The 18,078-nt window shown below is 37.5% G+C and overlaps 4 protein-coding genes across 6 annotated transcripts; 2 read left to right on the top strand and 2 right to left on the bottom strand.

Moving 5' to 3' along the window:
- The first annotated feature begins 342 nt into the window (after window positions 1-342).
- On the top strand, window positions 343-2,791 carry LOC111809002 (uncharacterized). The gene is made up of 3 exons (XM_023695291.2): window positions 343-501; window positions 977-1,926; window positions 2,523-2,791. The coding sequence occupies exon 2, from the start codon at window positions 979-981 to the stop codon at window positions 1,924-1,926; it is 948 nt and encodes a 315-aa protein (XP_023551059.1). The 5' UTR covers window positions 343-501; window positions 977-978; the 3' UTR covers window positions 2,523-2,791.
- A 316-nt stretch (window positions 2,792-3,107) lies between these two features.
- LOC111809271 (Tetratricopeptide repeat (TPR)-like superfamily protein) lies at window positions 3,108-5,771 on the bottom strand. Of its 3 annotated transcripts, none has more exons than XR_002817199.2 (3): window positions 5,511-5,771; window positions 3,718-5,418; window positions 3,108-3,634 (listed from the first exon to the last, which is right to left on the bottom strand). XR_002817199.2 is itself a non-coding variant. In XM_023695711.2 (2 exons), exon 2 carries the CDS (start codon window positions 5,367-5,369, stop codon window positions 3,942-3,944), a length of 1,428 nt encoding a protein of 475 aa, XP_023551479.1. In that variant the 5' UTR covers window positions 5,370-5,418; window positions 5,511-5,771; the 3' UTR covers window positions 3,108-3,941. The 3 variants fall into 3 exon arrangements, 1 of the variants encoding a protein (XP_023551479.1); XR_002817198.2 differs by having other exon boundaries at window positions 3,754-5,418; XM_023695711.2 differs by having other exon boundaries at window positions 3,108-5,418.
- A 139-nt stretch (window positions 5,772-5,910) lies between these two features.
- On the top strand, window positions 5,911-11,070 carry LOC111809270 (cysteine protease ATG4). The gene is made up of 9 exons (XM_023695709.2): window positions 5,911-6,148; window positions 7,049-7,515; window positions 7,613-7,698; window positions 7,855-7,905; window positions 8,002-8,381; window positions 9,058-9,196; window positions 10,253-10,308; window positions 10,404-10,474; window positions 10,556-11,070. The coding sequence occupies exons 2-9, from the start codon at window positions 7,065-7,067 to the stop codon at window positions 10,771-10,773; spliced, it is 1,452 nt and encodes a 483-aa protein (XP_023551477.2). The 5' UTR covers window positions 5,911-6,148; window positions 7,049-7,064; the 3' UTR covers window positions 10,774-11,070.
- Window positions 11,071-12,148: 1,078 nt separating this feature from the next.
- Window positions 12,149-17,499, bottom strand: LOC111809272 (guanosine nucleotide diphosphate dissociation inhibitor 2). Its single transcript, XM_023695712.2, has 13 exons — window positions 17,250-17,499; window positions 16,588-16,650; window positions 16,402-16,485; window positions 16,129-16,236; window positions 15,842-16,014; window positions 15,121-15,232; window positions 14,954-15,034; window positions 14,763-14,825; window positions 14,508-14,609; window positions 14,040-14,164; window positions 13,111-13,321; window positions 12,917-12,991; window positions 12,149-12,380 (listed from the first exon to the last, which is right to left on the bottom strand). The coding sequence occupies exons 1-13, from the start codon at window positions 17,334-17,336 to the stop codon at window positions 12,330-12,332; spliced, it is 1,335 nt and encodes a 444-aa protein (XP_023551480.1). The 5' UTR covers window positions 17,337-17,499; the 3' UTR covers window positions 12,149-12,329.
- Window positions 17,500-18,078: the final 579 nt, after the last annotated feature.

The following is an 18,078-nucleotide window of genomic DNA, read 5'->3' as shown; positions in this document are numbered from 1 at the left end:
ATAAATACTAGGAATATAAATCGAGGGTCAAAAAAAGAAGTTTATATGACGTCATTAATTTGCAAATTGGGCGGCTTTGAAAATTATTTTATTCCTATAATTTAAATATTTTTAGAAGATTGCGTGCGTAATTATTTATTTTTTAATTCCAATTATCCTAACCTGACTACGTTGTTTTATTATGGAAATTTAGGGGGAAATTAAAGGATAATTTGTAGAATTTATTATTTTGTTAATATAAAAATTATAAATATATTGGAAAGAAAATATGTTGGTGGTTGAAATGGGTGTTGTCTACGTGGAGGCACGTGAAGTATTATTCATGGCAAGAAATTCGATGGGCCGCGCGTAAAGCCCACAACGTGTTCCTTGGCGCCAATCTGATCGGTCATTTCGTCCTCCTTCTTCGGATCTAAATCTCTCTCCTCTGTTCTTCTTCTTCTTCTTCTTCTTGCTTCAATTCCTTCCGCTCCCACTGCGATTCTGATCTCTCTCTCTCAGGTGAATTCTTCTCCTTTCTACTGCTACATTTTGAATTTCTGCTCTCATTTTTCTTCTCTTCCATGTTCCCTCCGCTTTTCTTTTTGTTTCTTACAACCTCTTCATATTTGTTTTCCTCGACTTGTCTCGTCTCCTCCTCATCTGACTCAATCCATTGCTTTTCCAGGTTTTCTTATTGCTAAATTGTTAATGTATTTTGTATCGTTTCTTGCGGATGTTTTGTTAGTTTGGTAGACTTTTCGGCATTAGTATTGTTCGCCGGAAAATATATTGATCACTACAGGATGATATTTGATTTTGAAACTATTGTTCTCAGTCTCTACAATTTTGGTTCATGTTGTTGAGGCAAACGGTGCATTTTTCTTTTGCAATACATATTTTGTTTACGTTACCATCCAGTTGCATCTTTGAATTTTTAGAACAGAATAAATCTGAGAATTGTTCTAAATCTGTGCATTTGTAATTTGCAATGAAGCTATGGCGTCTTCATATAGACCTGAGATCGTAGAAAGGGGTGATAAAGACAAAGACAAGAAGGAAGGTGAAAATGAAGAGAAGGGTGGATTCCTTAACAAAGTGAAAGGTTTTATGCATGACGTTGGCGAGAAGATTGAAGAAAAGATGAGTTTCGGGAAGCCGACTGCCGATGTCACTGGGATTCATATTATCTCGATCAATCTTGAGAAGGCTGAGATTGTCGTTGATGTTCTGGTTAAAAACCCTAATCCTGTTCCCATTCCTCTAATTGACATTAACTATTTGATAGAGAGTGATGGCAGGAAACTGATCTCTGGTCTGATTCCTGATGCTGGAACAATTCATGCTCATGGAGAGGAGACTGTCAAAATTCCTCTGAAGTTGGTTTATGATGATATAAAGAACACATATAATGACATTAAACCTGGCAGTATCATTCCTTACAGGGTCAAGGTTGATCTGATTGTGGATGTGCCTGTTTTTGGGAGACTGACATTGCCACTTGAGAAAACTGGAGAGATCCCTATTCCTTACAAGCCCGACGTCAGTATTGAGAAGATACATTTCCAGAGATTTTCATTTGAAGAAACTGTTGCCATTCTCCATTTGAAATTGGAAAATAAGAATGACTTTGAGTTGGGATTGAAGGACCTCGACTGTGAAGTTTGGCTCTCTGATATTAGTATTGGACGCTCGGATCTCTCCAAATTTACACCCATTGATAAAAATGGGATCAGCTACGTCGACTTACCAATCACTTTCAGGCCTAAGGACTTCGGTTCGGCACTTTGGGAAATGATTAGAGGAAGAGGCACTGGCTACACCATAAAAGGGAATATTCGTGTCAACACACCTTTCGGTGAGATGAAGTTGCCCATCATTAAAGTGGGCGGTACCACTCGCCTCAAGAAGAATAGGGAGGATGGTGGTGACGAGGATGAGAACTAGGTATGCGACATCTCCTTCTCTGTTATTACTACTGCTATGCGCAACTTGCATATAAAATCTGAAATCACGACAGTTACTGAATGGACAAGTTCATCCATTCATATTCTTATACAAATAAGTTAGTTAATTAGAGAGACCAGACTCCTTTCCTAGTTTGTTCAGTTTCGAATCAAAGGAGGTCATTCTTCCATAAGGTGTATAGGCTATATTAGAACTAACTCCTGATAGCTGATAGGGACGTCAATCAGAGGAAGTGAAAAAAGTTAAGAGGGTCAATATGTTAGTGACTTGATGGGTTCAGACAATGTGACTGTCAGGGATGAGCGAGACTAGAACGATGTACCGGATAGTTTACACGTTCGAAATGTATTTTGAACCAGCATATAACTGTTATTATGGGGTATCCCACATTTTTCGAGCGAGAATGTACATATAACAGCCATGAGGATCTAAGTGAGGGCTTTTGTTAGTGTTGACTAGTGAAAGTAGAGGTTATGAATGAATCAAGGTGAATTCTTCTGCATAATGTTTGTTTCTTTGTCTGTGGAGACGTTTATACTTGTCTGATATAGAGGTAATTGATTTTGTGGGTGCAGGAGTAAATAAAAGAGCACCATCTGAGGAAGAGTGGACGTTTTGTTTTCTTTCTTATAAAAAGAAGTATGATGCCCTTCCATAGATATGCCAAGGGATTGTTGACTGAACTCTTTTGTCACTTAATTGTCATGGTCACTATGTAAGAGGCGTTTCCTTTTGTTTTAACTACTTAGTTTTGGCACTAACTTTGGATGGTGAATTTGATGCTTTTGGAAGAGAATGAAAGTGTTGAAATAGCTAATGTTAGCATTAGGCGCCTTTCGTTTCACCTCGCTTCAGTGTAGAGTTTTATAGTCCATTGTGCCTATAAGGTTTGACATCGACATATTTGACATGACACGAGATAATTTGATGTTTTTATTATATTATAGAAAAATATTCACTCAAGTGCAAGGTTATAAATTTTATCATTGACAAGTTTGATATAACATAAGGGATGAATTGATGTTTTCGGATGAAATGTAATAAAATATTAACGAAATTTTACTAGAATTTTAAACTTATTTTAATCATATCTTTGAAATATTTCATTTCAAAATTAGTTCCATGAATGATGTTTCACAAATTATCAAAGGCACGAGTCATTTAATAACAAAATAATAATAATAATAGTAAATATTACAAAAAGTCCCAAATATTTCAAACATGTATATTAAAGTAATAATAATAGGAGTGGAGTGCAGAAAAAGGGATGATGAATGTATTGTACTTCTCTGTCTGCATTTAGTCAACTCAAAAACTCTCCCATTTTCGACCAGAAAAATGAACATCTCTAAATACGTATGCCTCGTGAATACAATACACCACGTGTCTTTTATCTTTCCATATACGCTCTTCGATTCATTCACTCAAACGGATACAAACTATGTTGCAGAAGTCAGGACCAAGCCAAACCCAATGAGGAAAAGTGGCACAAACAAGTGTCAAAGGCTAATGTACACTCATTCGAAATGCTCTTCTCAACAATTAAGACATCAACAATTCACAATCTGCCGTAGGACCTTGGGTGGCAATGAGCGAGCTTGTGAATACAGGGCAGCGTTGCTTGGCGACGCTATTGAACGTGCTTCAGGTTGGCTATATCGAAATTTTAAACGCATCTTCGCTTGACCTGACAATATTGAAATTTGAGAAACTAGTAAGATGTACTTCAGGTACACGATCAAAATAGAACTCGTAACCTCTAACACGTACGATTTGATTTGTGGTTAGGAAGGACTTTTGTCTCACCTTTCCAGCAATCAGTAAAGTGAAACACTCAAGAGGATCACAAGGTCGTGACAATCTTCTTTTCTCCCATAAGCAATTGAGACTGGTTTGACATCCATATCTACACTATGGCTAAGCAACCTATATGTTTGAAGCTTGCTAAAAACCTTAGTTCTAAACCATATTAGGTTCTTGGAAGGATTTGCTTGTCATTCCCTTATTCCACCCAAATGCATAACTAAATTTTGGTCTCCAAATTTCTTCACATGTTTGATGATACTTTCAGCATAGTGAGGTTTCAAACGAATCCCTTTTTGAAGCATCAACCTTGCAAGTTTTGCAGCGTCCACAGAGTGGTCGTGCTCACAAAGTCCAACTAAAAGAAGAGAATAAATATCAGAATCAATGGAAGATAAATATCCATTCCTATCGACTTCGTTGCATAAGTTAAAACCATCTACCACTCGCTCCTCTAAGCACAATTCCTTGATCATGAGAGTACAAGCCACGCCATCGGGCTTCACCCCATTGGCTAACATGTTTCTAAATAGCTCCTCTGCCTCAGCAATCCTTTTCATCTTAATCAAGGATATTACAAGTGAGCTATAGCAATCACCATAGGAAGCACCACCTCTTGCAGCAACTCTATCAATCAACTTATAAGCCTCCTCCATGTGACCATCTTTACAAAATTCCTTTACTAACACGCTAACTGTAACACGATTTGGAGCACAACCAAAGTCTTCCATTCTGTCCAATATCTTCAATGCCTCCAGAGGCTGGCCTACTTCACATAGACTCTGGATTATGGAAGTGTACGTGACAGTATTTGGACCGCAAGTTCCCCCTTGTTTTTCCATCTCTTCCAACAATTCCATTAGCTTTTCCAGATCCCCATGTCGACTGGCACCATTAAGTAGCACGGAGTAAGCCACTGTATTGGGTGCACATCCATTGTCCTTCATAACCTTAAATAATCCATAAGCATCCTCCAGACGACCCACATCACAGAATCCTTTGAGCATGGCAATATAAGTGATCATATTAGGATCAATATCAACTGAATCCATCTCTTTCAACAACTCCATCGCCTTATCCATCTCCCCCTTCTCAGTAAATAACCTTATGACCAGATTATACATTGTAGTATCAGCACGCAAATGAAATTCAGCCATTTCCCCTAATATCGACAAAGCCTCTTTGGCAAGCTTACCTTCTTTACACAAATTTAAAATAACCTTAAACATCCCAATATCAACAAGACAACCCTCCCTTCTATAATCTTCAATAACATTAAAAACCAAACATGGACTTCGATTAAGTCCAATCAGTTCACAAGCTCTAGTGTACATAAAAGAACTATGCCTATAATTAGGCTGTCGACCAGCCCATATAAAAAATCTAAGACCCATTTGGGACAGTTCGAAAGAACATTTATGCAATACTTCGTTGACACATCTGGAATCCAACTTGGTCTTTACAGTAGTAAGGGTTTTCTCCACATTACCATTGTTTTTCTGCAGATGGTCATAGAATAAATCGGCAGAAGAGACTGTACTTAGCTGCAGGGTAGATAAGGTGGAGATCTTGAATCGAAATGACGATGGTCGGGGGTAAAAGATTCGAAAGAGAGCCATTGATAGGGTAATTTCACGGCAACAAAATGCTTTCTTTCACGAGGCGCAGCTGCAAACGATTAAGATGAAATAAGTAAGAACAATAACTTTTAGAAAATTCTTATATTTACCGAAAACAGAGTACAAAAAATCGCAAATGACCTAGGATTGGAATCCGGATCGATTTGGTTCGAATTCATTGATAGTCGCCGACGAAAGCAGAAGTATGCAACGGAAAGAAGAGGCCGATGGTGGCGTGCGACGGGCAGACGGAAAAATAAATTGCGACAGGCCGGAAGGCATCGGCGGCGACGGCCTGGTCAGAACGGGATAGCCGCGGCGGCGAGGAGGAGGAGCCGGCGTGAAGACTGAGAGAGAGGAAGATGAGAATGATGGGCCTATTTTTTAGACTTGTTTTTAAAAATAAATAAATAAATAAATAAAGATATTATTTTTAATTTTAGGGTTTTTTTATAGGGTCCAAGATGGGCCGAGGTGCAGCCCAAGTGATAGAGCCCAAAGTCAGCTCAGCGACAACTCATTCGAAGTCGAAGCTCATCAGAAATGAAGCAGCTTCAATAATGAATCCTTATTCCCCCATTGACGTTGATTTAACCCAGTTTTTATATACTGGGAAGCTGATCGCCTACGCAATTACAATCAATTCTTAATCCCTCGTGCTTGAAGCCGCACAATTTTGTGAAATTGGGAACCCAATTGATTGCGAATTCCTACTTTGATTGCTTGCCTGGAGGCTCTTGCGCTGAATAGAGGATGCTGGATTCTAACGCCTTCAGAAGGTTTTTTTCTTTGTTTTTCCTGACGATTTCTCTCATGTTTCGGCTACTTGGATTTTTCTTCATCTCACTGATCTTCTTTTTCGTTTCTTCCTGTTTTATTTTCTGCAATTTCTAATAGGTTTGTTTGCTTTCGGTTGTGCGTTCATGACTTCGCAGTTTTATGTTGAGCGAATTCTTCAATGTTTTGACTGGAGATATCCTGTTATCAGCTGTCATCATTAACTTTTTCATGTGCACGCAACTTTGAATATTTGAAATCATTTTGGTAAAACTTGAAACATGTTTTCATCAATCATGCTCTTGCTAAACGCATTTCAGTTCTGTATATATATATTCAAAGTGATTGAATGCAGCCATCTCTAAAGGTGAGCTCTTATTCTGTCTTAATTAAAATGAAAGTTGAGCATTTAACAGTTTATGATTGTTTTTTCTTTTAATTATTCATCAAGTTTGATGCCTCAATTTGGACGAATTTTTTTAAGAACTTGTGTAAGTATCCTGTTGGTCTTATTCTTTTCCGTTGGAGCTATTTTCTTCATGTTAGCTCTTTAAGAAGTTTCAAGGCTACAGAACCAAAACAGCATGGCACTCATGTGGATCATTCACTTCGTGTAGAATGTTTTAAGGAGAGATGAAATGAAGTACGAATTACATTCATCTTTGTTTTCTTAGTCACTAATACACACTATTATGACTGGAATCTGTAATCCATGAGCCCTCTTGTACTGTATTTTCATTCCATGTGCTTTCTTTTTCTGGAACTCGCCCTTTTTTGGGCCTATAAAAAGTTCGCCCTTTAATTTTTTCTTATCTCTATATTAACTTTGACTTATGGAATTTTCTTGAAATAACTTCGTTTCTAGTCATTGTATTCTGAATTGTTTTCACTTTGTTGGCTAGGTAATGAAGGGTTTTCATGGGAAGGGGGAAAGATCTGAATTCAACATGCTCTTCTGAAAGTACAACTGATACTATAGATAGAACTCAGCAATCTGTTTGTCCAGAGTTAGGGTCTAAAGATCACGTATCCTCCAAAGCCTCCTTATGGTCAAGCTTCCTTACATCTACTTTAACAATCTTTGAACATCACAAAGAGCCCTCTGTTAGTGAAAAGAAGACATTTCATTCTCGACAAAATGTCTGGACAACTGTAAGAAAAGTTATGACTAGTGGCTCAATGAGGAGACTTCAGGAGCGCATATTGGGTTCTCACAGGAGTGGTGTCTATAGCTCCGGCGGTGATATATGGCTTCTTGGTGTGTGCCATAAAATTTCCCAGGATCAGGCTCCTGATGATGTTACTAGCAATGGTTCAGCAGGATTCGAGCTAGATTTTTCATCTAGAATTCTGATTACCTATCGTAAAGGTTTCATGAAATATGCTCTCTTTTAGTTATACTTGTATCACAAGGCATATGTTTCCTGGACAACTTGCAGTTAACTTTTTTGTCTCTCCACTTATAGGCTTCAATGTTATTCAAGACTCAAAATACACCAGTGATGTAAATTGGGGCTGCATGCTAAGAAGCAGTCAAATGCTTGTTGCTCAGGTAGACAAATTCATACTCTAGCCATTGCTGTTCTCGCTCTCGGTTCTGATGATTTTTATTTTTATTTATGCATTTGTACTAACTGTACTTTGGTTATGAGGGTTTCCAAAAAGGTATTATGTTATTTCCTTTTATTAATCTCTGTATTATTTACAGGCATTACTTTTTCATAGATTAGGAAGATCTTGGAGAAAGACTTCTCGGAAGGTATGGCTGTATGGTGACGATACTGAAAGATTTGTTTGACTTACTGATGTATTTCCTAAACAATTAGCATTAAAAGTAATTGTCTTTAATTGGCAGCCATTGGATAAAGAATATGTTGAAGTCTTGCACCTTTTTGGTGACTCAGAGAAATCAGCATTTTCAATCCATAATCTTCTTCAGGCAGGAAGGGCCTATGACCTTGCTGCTGGGTCATGGGTGGGACCTTATGCAATGTGTAGGTCATGGGAGACTCTTGTCCGCTTAAAGAGGGAGACCCCTAATCTCCAAGACCAGCAACTTCCAATGGCCATTTACATTGTTTCTGGAGACGAAGACGGAGAGAGAGGTGGTGCTCCAGTTTTATACATTGATGATGCCTCAAGACATTGTTTTGAGTTTTCAAAAGGCCAACTTGATTGGACCCCCATTCTTTTATTAGTTCCTTTGGTTCTTGGACTTGAAAAAATCAATCCAAGGTATGTTACAGTTGTTCACTGGCTTGCATTTTTTTTTTTTTTTTCATACTTTGGGCTTAACTCTCATTTTAATAACAGCGAAATAGGATTCTCATACGAGAAGTAGTAATTTTATAGGCTATAGTTTTCCCCTAATAATTGGTTTTGCATCTTCATGCTTGAGCAGTTTTATTGAGAATTAAAAGCTTCGGTAAGAAGTTGCAAATTTTGGCTCTCTAGGTTTAGAATTGTTGCTGTATCAAACTCTTTTAAGTCTAGCATTGCTTCATGGTGTGAGGATTTGTGGGGAAGGGTGGGGGAAGGTTGCACTTAAATGTCTATTGTTAAATTGGTTTTTTAAAAAGAAAGTTGTCTTTATGTTCAATTTATAAGCCATGATAACAAAAATGCCGATGGCTATTTACTTCATTGCCCCAGGCCCTAGAAACCATTACTTGATTGGCTTATCAATTTCCAAATACCGTTAGTCTTAGTAGAGATCTTGAAATCTTTATTCATGTTGTAATCTTTTACTGATTGTCATAAAGAGGTGCATGTATGTTTACTAGCTTGTTTGCTAAAATATAGCAGCCTCACTTGCTGCTATTCTGGAGACCTACATGTTATTTCTGTAGTTTGGCTAGTAGAAATTGGAGCTTAGAAATTTATGCTCAACATATTTATTCAACTTGTGAAGGTACATCCTATCATTGAAAACGACATTTACCTTTCCTCAAAGCCTCGGCATCTTGGGAGGGAAGCCCAGTGTTTCAACATACATTGTGGGTGTTCAAGATGAAAATGCCTTTTATCTTGATCCACATGAAGTTCAGCAGGTACATTAATTTCCTTGGAGATCCTTTTTTAAGAATATCTAAATTATCCTTGCTTTTGTATGTGTCTGACGTGTGATATCATTATGGTGATCATAATAGATAGGTGGTGTTTCATTGGGGGATTCCATGAGAGTGAAAGAAGTTAAGCCTCTTGTTGTGAGGGTGGAACAGAAGAGGTTTGTGTTGAAAGTGAGCTAGTTTGGAAAGGAGTGGAGTTCAAAGAGTTAATAAGGCCAAGCTCTCAAAAATTACGTTGAAGTTGGGGGTAGTGATGTGGGTAAGCTATTGCCTTGAGAGTCTTGTCCAAAGATCGAGTGACCTTCTTTTCTTCGGAAGATGATGAGCACCTGAGGCACTGTGTTGGGTACAAGTGGTTTTGAATGTGAGAGGAACTTGGTTTGTTAGGTAGAGGGGCATGGGATTCTTTTTGAGATGCGCCAAATATCATTCTCCTAAAAGCGCTTGGTTTAACTAAGATTGAAAGAGTCGAGCCTCCTCCAAGATTAGAGTCATCCTTTGTGAAGGTGCTCGAAGATGGCTTAACGTGTCAGAAGTGGGGGTTCAAGACGATGAGAATGAGAAGGAGCTGGAAGTTATTTGGTGAAGACTTAAGTGCTTAAGGGGTTTGCAGGACTTTGCCAGTAATCCTATGTGAAGAGGCTCTTCTAAGGAAGGAATTGTTTGACTTTAGATGTGGGATGGTTCTAGATTGAGCTGTTAATTTCCAGCCACGGGATGAAGTGTTGGTGGCTGAAACTCACCGATTCGTGTTAGAGAAAGGGTGGGTTAGAGTATTAGATGTCCCTTAGCTCGAGAGGAACAATGGGATTTTAAAAGGGTTGGAGAGTTCGTGTGATGAGGTTTGGGAGGTGGTGAGATTCAATGCTCCATTGTAGGCATGTGGACTCAGCTAATAAATTGATAAAACGTAATGAATACTATAATGTCTTGTCCAAACAAACGTCTCCATGTCTCTCTCCAGGATAATTTAATGTGACATATTTGTAAATAAATCTAAGTTATCATAATGACTGTCTAACAATGTTTCCATTTTAGGTAGTTAATATTGATAAGGATGACCTAGACGCAGATACTTCCTCTTATCACTGCAAGTGAGTTTTTCCATATCATAAATGTCTCGTGGTTTACTGTTTTTCGCTTGCCAATTCTTTTTGTTTCTCATATGTTAATGCATTGTTTTCTGTAGTGTTATCCGGCACATCCCCTTAGAATCCATGGATCCTTCTCTAGCAATTGGATTTTATTGTCGAGACAAAGGTTTGCACTCTAGCTTCATAATCGTGGATAACAACTTGATTGATGCTTCCTGATTCTTTTGAAATTTTTTTCTGGTGCCAGATGATTTCGATGATTTCTGTTATCGGGCATCAAAGTTGGCAGACGAGTCGGATGGAGCGCCATTGTTCACGGTTGCTGAAACACATTCCACGAATTCAGGGAGACAGGGCAATGCATTGGATAACTGTAGTAGGTTAGCGGAGGGCGATACTGATGGCATGGTGCACATGCCGAACGAAGAGGAGGAGGCACATGAGGATGACTGGCAATTCCTTTGATGAAAATAGAACCTGTTTGGGAATCTGGGAAAGGGATGGTATCCTTCCTTGATTATTGCTCCAGGCTTGCTTCCCAAGTTCCCCTGAGCTTTGTTGGTAATAGGATTGAAATGGGGGGAGATGCCCAGAATATGTCAAATGTTTTAGTTTCTGTAGTGTTACTTTTGCAAAGGTGTTGAGTTATTTGGATCTTTATTTGTTGAATTGTTTATTCTTGGTCCGCTTTCGTCTGAAGTTATACATTCGTGTGTATGTATAATAATGAGGTTCAATTCAAATTCATAAATGAATTATCAATGCTCCGATTCTTCCACTGCAAATTCTGTATGTTGTCTCGTGAAGAATTGGGAATGATGATTTGAAGTTATAGGCTTATTATATGTTGCTAATGCTTGAAATCATTTGAACGCTTGGTTGTACAGTGTTTTGGTAGTTGGAATCTCTTAATACCTATATTTGTCAAGCTTTAGTTACGAAGGTTACTACACTCATGTTGACTACTATATTTCAGGCTTCCCCTCTCTTTCAAACTTCCCATGTCACTAGTATGCTTCGTCCCCTCCCCCTCCAACCAATGGATCTCGATCCACCCCCTTTGAAGCCCAACATTCTCACCGACACTCATTCCTCTCTAATCGATGTGGGGTCTCACAATCCACCCCCTTTGAGGTCCAATGTCCTCACGGGCACACCCCTCAATATTTGGCTCTAATACCATTTGTAACAACCCAAGCCCACCGCTAGCAGATATTCTCTTCTTTGAGCTTTTCCTTTCGAACTTCCCCTCAAGAACGTGTATGCTAGAGAGTGGTTTTCACACCCTTAGAAAGAATGTTCCAATCGATGTAAGGACTCCGTTCATGAAAAGAAATGAAAACACCTCAGTGGGAGGGTTATAAAATAGTCTAATTGTTACCTAACATGGGTTTAACTAAAACTCAAGTCTTCTTAACTAATGACGACATCACGGACCTTAATGACCTTTTAAGAAGCAATAAATAAAATTGACTAGAACGAATAAATTAAAGTCATCAACCTCAAAATGGAGTATGCATATTCTAACACAATCTGGGAACTATTAGATCCTTGTAATGTGGTAAATCCAAAAATTGCAATGGATGTACAAAAGGAAAAGAAAAAAAAAAAAGGTACGTAAATTCAATACTTGGAAGTGTATTGAAGGTGTAAAATTTGATTCGTAAATCAACTCTGATTCTTCAATTAACACAGACTCAAAACTGATAGTCAAGTTTCTATATCACATCTCCGGATACAGCTTACATGATAACAACATTTTTACCTGTAATCAAGTGTGGGATTGTTCCAATCATTTAAAAAGAATGCAATGCGAAGATGGAAATTTTGAAGCAATCAGTGCATCAACACATTATAATCACTCCATTGAAACCAAAAATAAACCAAAGGGGACCAAATCAAATCACTTTTTCACAAGGCAAATACAGGCACATCTCTAAGTTTTAGTTTTTGGTAAATAGTAGAGAATGAAAAAAGAGAAGCAGGAATTACAATGCAGTCCAAGGCTTGTTCATTCATTCTTATTCTTCTGCAGCACTAGCAGCACTCAAATCCACACTCAGGTCCACAGCCTGAAAACAAACCACCATCTTTCATTACCACTTCCGCCACCAACACATTACGCTATATAATATATAAATCAAGCCCACCAAGCCCGACTATTGCAAATTTTAAGACTTCTTAAACTCCAATTCATTAAATTTACTACGTCACTATGAACCCCTTGTTTAAGGGAAAGTCTACCTTTACATGAAAGAATGATGCATCAGATGGATATGGGTCAAGGAAAAATATTCTAACCATAAATGAACTATGAAATTATTTTTCTTTCCTTAATATTTGTGACTATTCAGACTCGCCTATGTGTACCTCAACTATTCTCACCAGACAAGTAACTAACCCTACTGTATCTAGTTGTCAAAATAACTCATAGAATATTAAATCCTAGGTAGATGACTACCATGGCTTGAACCTACATACCATGTTATTGTAAAAGACACGAGCTTTTATAATTCAAAACAAGATTGAGTCACTATATAATCTTCTTCTCTATAACCAAAATATTCAAATCTAAAGTTATACAATGGTTAGGAAAAACGATCCTCACCTTGCCAGTTATCATTGTATACATGTTGAGCACATCAATGACAGTTGACTCGAAATGTGTTGTAGCATCATAACTCTGTTGGAAGTGAGAAGTGGCAATTATGGTACACGAAATGAATTAATTCAATACACAGAGCACAAGCACACGTGGGCAGAGGAAGAGGGGCAGGTGAAAAGCTTTCAACGTGAACATACCATGGATATAAAGCAATTGTCCAGAGTTGGTTCATTGACTGGCTCGTATCTGTCATATGTATCAAAAAATATCTCATCAACGGCCCCCAGCAGGTCAATTCCTGGCTTCAGTTCTGCCTCTGGATGATCAGTCTCAGCTTCTGTGGTAACAAAAGCAATAAACTTGCCTCTTGGAGCAACATTGTGAGAGTATGAGCAACAGAAAACATACCTGCCGAACACACCAAGGATAAAAAATGTTTAAGAGAAGGGTGAAGATCGGGAGAAAATAAACAGATCAGGACACTAATACTTCTTCAGTTCTACTTGTTGGTTTTTTTTTTTTTTGGGGGGGGGGGGGGGGGGGGGGGGGGGGTGTATCAGTTATGGAAGGGTGAGGTACACTTAACAAAACTCTTGAAATGAAAGATCAAGCTATAAGGTGGAAATAACTTATACCTTATCCAACAAACTGACACGTGCAAAGTACGACCAAGATTTATAATTCTTCAAAAATATTTTATGTCAATGCATAAACCCTCCTATAACTCACATATAACTGAATAGGAAACTCAGTGACAGATAAAAACAGAAAAGTGAATTTTGGCCATGAGGTAATAAGTCTTCAAATCTTCATTAGATAAGAAAAGGCCAGTAGAAGCTATAGGTCTATTAAATTATTGGGAAAAATAAAAACCAAAAGTGGAGAATTAATCATGGGGAGTGTTCCGAAATTTTGTCAAAGACATAATAAAAGTGAGAGTTATCATATTTGTAAAAAATGGAAACAAAAGAATAATCTTCAAAACAGATACAACTAACATAATAAACTAAAATACCTGCCCTTTCCTAAAGCTACCCTAAATAATGTCAGAACTTCAGTTGAATGTCGGAGAAGTGCAGAATGGAATTTTAATTACTCTAACAATAAGCACTATACAAGAGCTTACATGTCTGATCTGCGACCCAACTGCTTCTGCGGTAAAATAATTTGCACCGAATGGGAATCATTGGTGTTTGGTATGGTGTGGCTCATTATGGCAATGGCCCTAGCAACCTTACCAACCTTCCTGACCTGTTTCAAGATATGCAACATCACATAAGATGGGAAGTGTCGTCTTTTTATCTTATGCTTCAGGCTTCATAATAATGAGAAAGAGAGAAGTATAATGAGTCTGGTTTAGAGACATCATCATGGTTCCTCGACTGTCAAGGCTAATCCACAATGAGATGGATAAAGTTATAAGGCTCCATTTACTGATCGAGTAAGCCCAAAAATACAATAATAAAATATATGATTAAGAAAAGAAAAGAATACAGGCTCACGTTATCGATGGTTTGCATATGCAGACCCAATCTTAAAATTAAATCAGTCCACGAAACACACAATGATTTGAATAGGACATTAAAGTTCTTACCTTGTTGGGCAAGTAGGAAGGATCACAGACAACCTTTTTGCACCTGGCAGTTTCCCCTTCTGATGTGACACCAACAACTTTTCCTTCCTCATCGAATTCAACCTAGCATTCAAAGATCAACCCACTTTACCATAAAGAGAGATAAAACTGTTTATGAAATGTTGTTTACAAAAAAAAAAAAAAAAAAAAAAAAAACTAAAAACAATGAAAATATAGCCGAATATGAAATCAAATAGTAAAATTCATATGGGCAACCTTGCACTCAGGTTTGTTTAACATATATGTTCCACCGTAGACAGCACTAAGGCGAGCAAATGCCTGTAAGAAGAGTGAGAGTAGATATAGATTACATAGAGCAATAAGAGGCAGATTTACAAAAGAGAACTAAAATTATACCTAATAATGCTAGAGTAAGTAAATAGACAGGATGAGAGAAAGAGAAAGACCTGTGGAAGCTCCCCTAGTCCATATAGAGGATAGATGTACGGAGACCCTCCTTGAAAGCGTGCCAGAGACTCCGCATAAAGCTATCAAACAAATAAGAAAGGGGAGAAAAGAGATTTAAAACATGCGAAAAAGAACAGAGTAATTAGCAACTCTAGATGGCTGTCACCTTCATTCTCTTTACTGTATCTAGTGCCGGCTGGTCAAGATAGCGATCATCTCTTTGAAGTGCCAATGCATGACCAATGAAGTCAATGGTGTTGTCATCGAGTCCATATTTTCTGTTAACAATCAATTTCATATAAGCACATTAATCTATACAACATATTAACAAACAACTATTATAGAACAAAGACATCCAGATAAACTATGAACAAGAAGATCAATGGGGCCTATTGATATAAAGACAACACACCGAAGCACGGTGGTTTAAGTACATTAAGAATCCTTTTAGGATAAAGAAGCGGAAAGCTACCTGAATAAAAAGTATGTCTAAAAAGAGATTAGATTTTTTTAAAATTAATATATTCTTATAAATAATGTGATAGAAAAAAGCTATATAAGGCAGGCTGAAACATATATCTCGTCTCCATTCCATTCTTGAAAAAAAATTAAGGAAATCTATTTCCCTGTCCCCAACCCTACATATTTTAAATGAGCATTCCAACCCTGAGATGCCTAAGGTAATATCCATACCCTAAGATGCCTAAGCATTCAATTTAAGCATTAGACAATGAGTGTTTGATGATGATATTGTAGGAAATCCCAGGTGACCATTCAAATTTCGTTAGTAAGAGTTATTTAAATGTTTCTGTCACAATTTCTTTTAGTATTGAGTTCAGAGTTATGTCAACAACATGAAAAAGTTATATATGGAAACTGAGGCATACGCAATCAGTTCTTTTGTTGTCAGTCTTGTCAAGTCCATTCCCTCATGTGTCTTAGGATTACTTTCATCATAATCTTGAACAAAGATGAAGAACTTCCGAGCGCGGCGCTTCTCAAATAAACCCATAAGTGGAGATTTAAGTGCTTCCATATCCGTGGCTGGAACTTTGTGGATCTACAAAAAGGCATTTATCATCATTAAGTTTGATATAAGTCTTATGTTTTAATAAGAGTTTCAAGAGAAACAGTACGGAAACATAAACAAAAGTATAACGAAAATAGAGAATACCTTTCCCTTATTATACACATAGCTACCATCAACGGCTTTAAAAGACAAATACTTGGTTACATCCGTATGAATAAGAACACGCACAAGTGTTCCATTGGCCATCATAAACTAGCCACACAGAAAATAAGTATTAATATAAAATTGAGAATTGTGAAAAGAAAAAATGTAAAACAATGAGAAAACAGGTTCATTAGAAAATAGAAGTGACGAGCATATCAGTTGACAAAGTGAGCAAGAACTTGGAAAACCATAACAAGGTGGGGGAATGAAGACCTTTGGAATCATGTCCACGTTGTAGTCCCTACTAGAACCCAGATGGGCAGGTGGCTTGTCATCTCCCCTGAACCGTTTCCAAAGCTGCAAATTAAACTAATACAGTAAATACATGATATGATTGAAGAATAGCACAAGAATACTGGAATTGGCTTAAAGGATGGGACTAGTCAGCAGAGAGAGGACCTGAATGAGATTAAGCGATGAAGATTCCCCTCCATAATAGTCATTCCTATCCATGTGCAGAACCTAGAACATGAAAAATGAATGTGAGAGAAAAACCTTCTCAACAAGTCAAATAGAGAACATAGACCTGCATATCACGCAAGCCTATGGAGTCAGCATGTCAAGAATTCCACAACACCAGTAAACACCCGAAGTCAAACTTATAGATCATTGCATCGATAAAGGAGAAGATTGTAGCAGAGCATAAAAGAATTAATATCCACTGAAGCCCCGGCCGATTTCTTCACTTGATGAGCAAGTAATTACTTCGCAATAAAATGGCCAACAAAGTATGGAAGTTATTGAAATGAAATTGCTTCACTGGTGATGCAAAAAAAGAAAAGAACTACGATATCCAATATGTTGATCTGGAGTGCAGATCAACTGAAGAGCGCAAAACAACGATCTCTTCGATGAAAAAATAAAGTGATAAAGAAGTAAAAGAATTCAAGGATGCAACTAAGATCAAGATAGGAAAGCAAGATAAATGCAGGAAATGAGAGGTAGAAGTAAGAGCGATCAGAATCAGAAACACATAGAAGATTGATCGCAGAATTTAAAATGGAGGCAGCTGAATTCGAGAACAAAAGAAAGAAAAAGAGTAGAGAATGTAAAATGAAGACCTTGAGGCCATCGACAGAGAGAAGACCACTGAGGATGCACTCCTTGAGACCGGTTCCAAGCACAATAACGTCATACTCTTCATCCATGGCGATTGAAGGTGTGAAAAAGGAAGAAGCAGAGAGCAATCCGGGGGAAGTGGAAACAGATCTACAGTAGGATTAAGATTCGATGAGGGAGAAGGTCGTTGCTCACTCTAGGGCTTCCTGAAGGAGTCAATAGGCATGCATACCAAAATCATTGCTTTCTTCCCCAACTTATATATAAACACCTCCACCCCTTGCCCAATCCTCATCATATTCAACCCCCCATTTTTTTAGGTGAAAAAATGTATTTTATTATTTTTAACAAAAGTAAGAAGATAAATTTAAAATATTTAAAAAAATAATAAAAATAAAAATCAGACAAAAATGTTTGAGTTTGAAAATATGAAGACTAGGATGGAAATGTATTTTACCCTTGTTGTTAGCTTCAAATGTTATTCAATTTAATATTCGTTCTTATGATTTAAAAATAAATAAATAATCAAAATTATTATTATTATTATTTAATAAAAATTTTGAGGGAAGGATATTTGAAAATATTTAAGCTGTGAATATAAACAACACCATTTTTTTTTTATCAGGAATAGGAATCACGATTTTCCATAATTGTATGATATTGTCCACTTTAAGCATAAGCACTCCCTCCCAACAATCCTCCCCTCAAACAAAGTACACTAATTGAGGCTCGATTCCTTCTCTAGAGCCCTCGAACAAAAGGCTTTGGGTTGGCCTCATAACAAATAAACCTAAGATTAGAAAACCAAAAAAAATTCCAAAACATAACTGG

The sequence above is a fragment of the Cucurbita pepo genome, chromosome 13 (assembly GCF_057944985.1).
Source record: "Cucurbita pepo subsp. pepo isolate OVF chromosome 13, ASM5794498v1, whole genome shotgun sequence".
Lineage (NCBI taxonomy): Eukaryota > Viridiplantae > Streptophyta > Magnoliopsida > Cucurbitales > Cucurbitaceae > Cucurbita > Cucurbita pepo.
The sequence above is the reverse complement of the archived record's forward strand: the minus strand, read 5'-3'. Positions and strand labels throughout refer to the sequence as shown.

Coding starts and splice junctions, on each gene's coding strand:
- LOC111809270 (XM_023695709.2), top strand. CDS start 7,065: ATGGGAAGGGGGAAAGATCTGAATTCAACATGCTCTTCTGAAAGTACA. Junction 7,906..8,001: donor GGAGAAAGACTTCTCGGAAG/GTATGGCTGTAT, acceptor TTTAATTGGCAG/CCATTGGATAAAGAATATGT. Junction 8,382..9,057: donor CTTGAAAAAATCAATCCAAG/GTATGTTACAGT, acceptor CAACTTGTGAAG/GTACATCCTATCATTGAAAA.
- LOC111809002 (XM_023695291.2), top strand. CDS start 979: ATGGCGTCTTCATATAGACCTGAGATCGTAGAAAGGGGTGATAAAGAC.
- LOC111809271 (XM_023695711.2), bottom strand. CDS start 5,369: ATGGCTCTCTTTCGAATCTTTTACCCCCGACCATCGTCATTTCGATTC.
- LOC111809272 (XM_023695712.2), bottom strand. CDS start 17,336: ATGGATGAAGAGTATGACGTTATTGTGCTTGGAACCGGTCTCAAGGAG. Junction 15,233..15,841: donor ACAACAAAAGAACTGATTGC/GTATGCCTCAGT, acceptor GATTGTTAACAG/AAAATATGGACTCGATGACA. Junction 13,322..14,039: donor TTGGGTCGCAGATCAGACAT/GTAAGCTCTTGT, acceptor TGTGTTCGGCAG/GTATGTTTTCTGTTGCTCAT.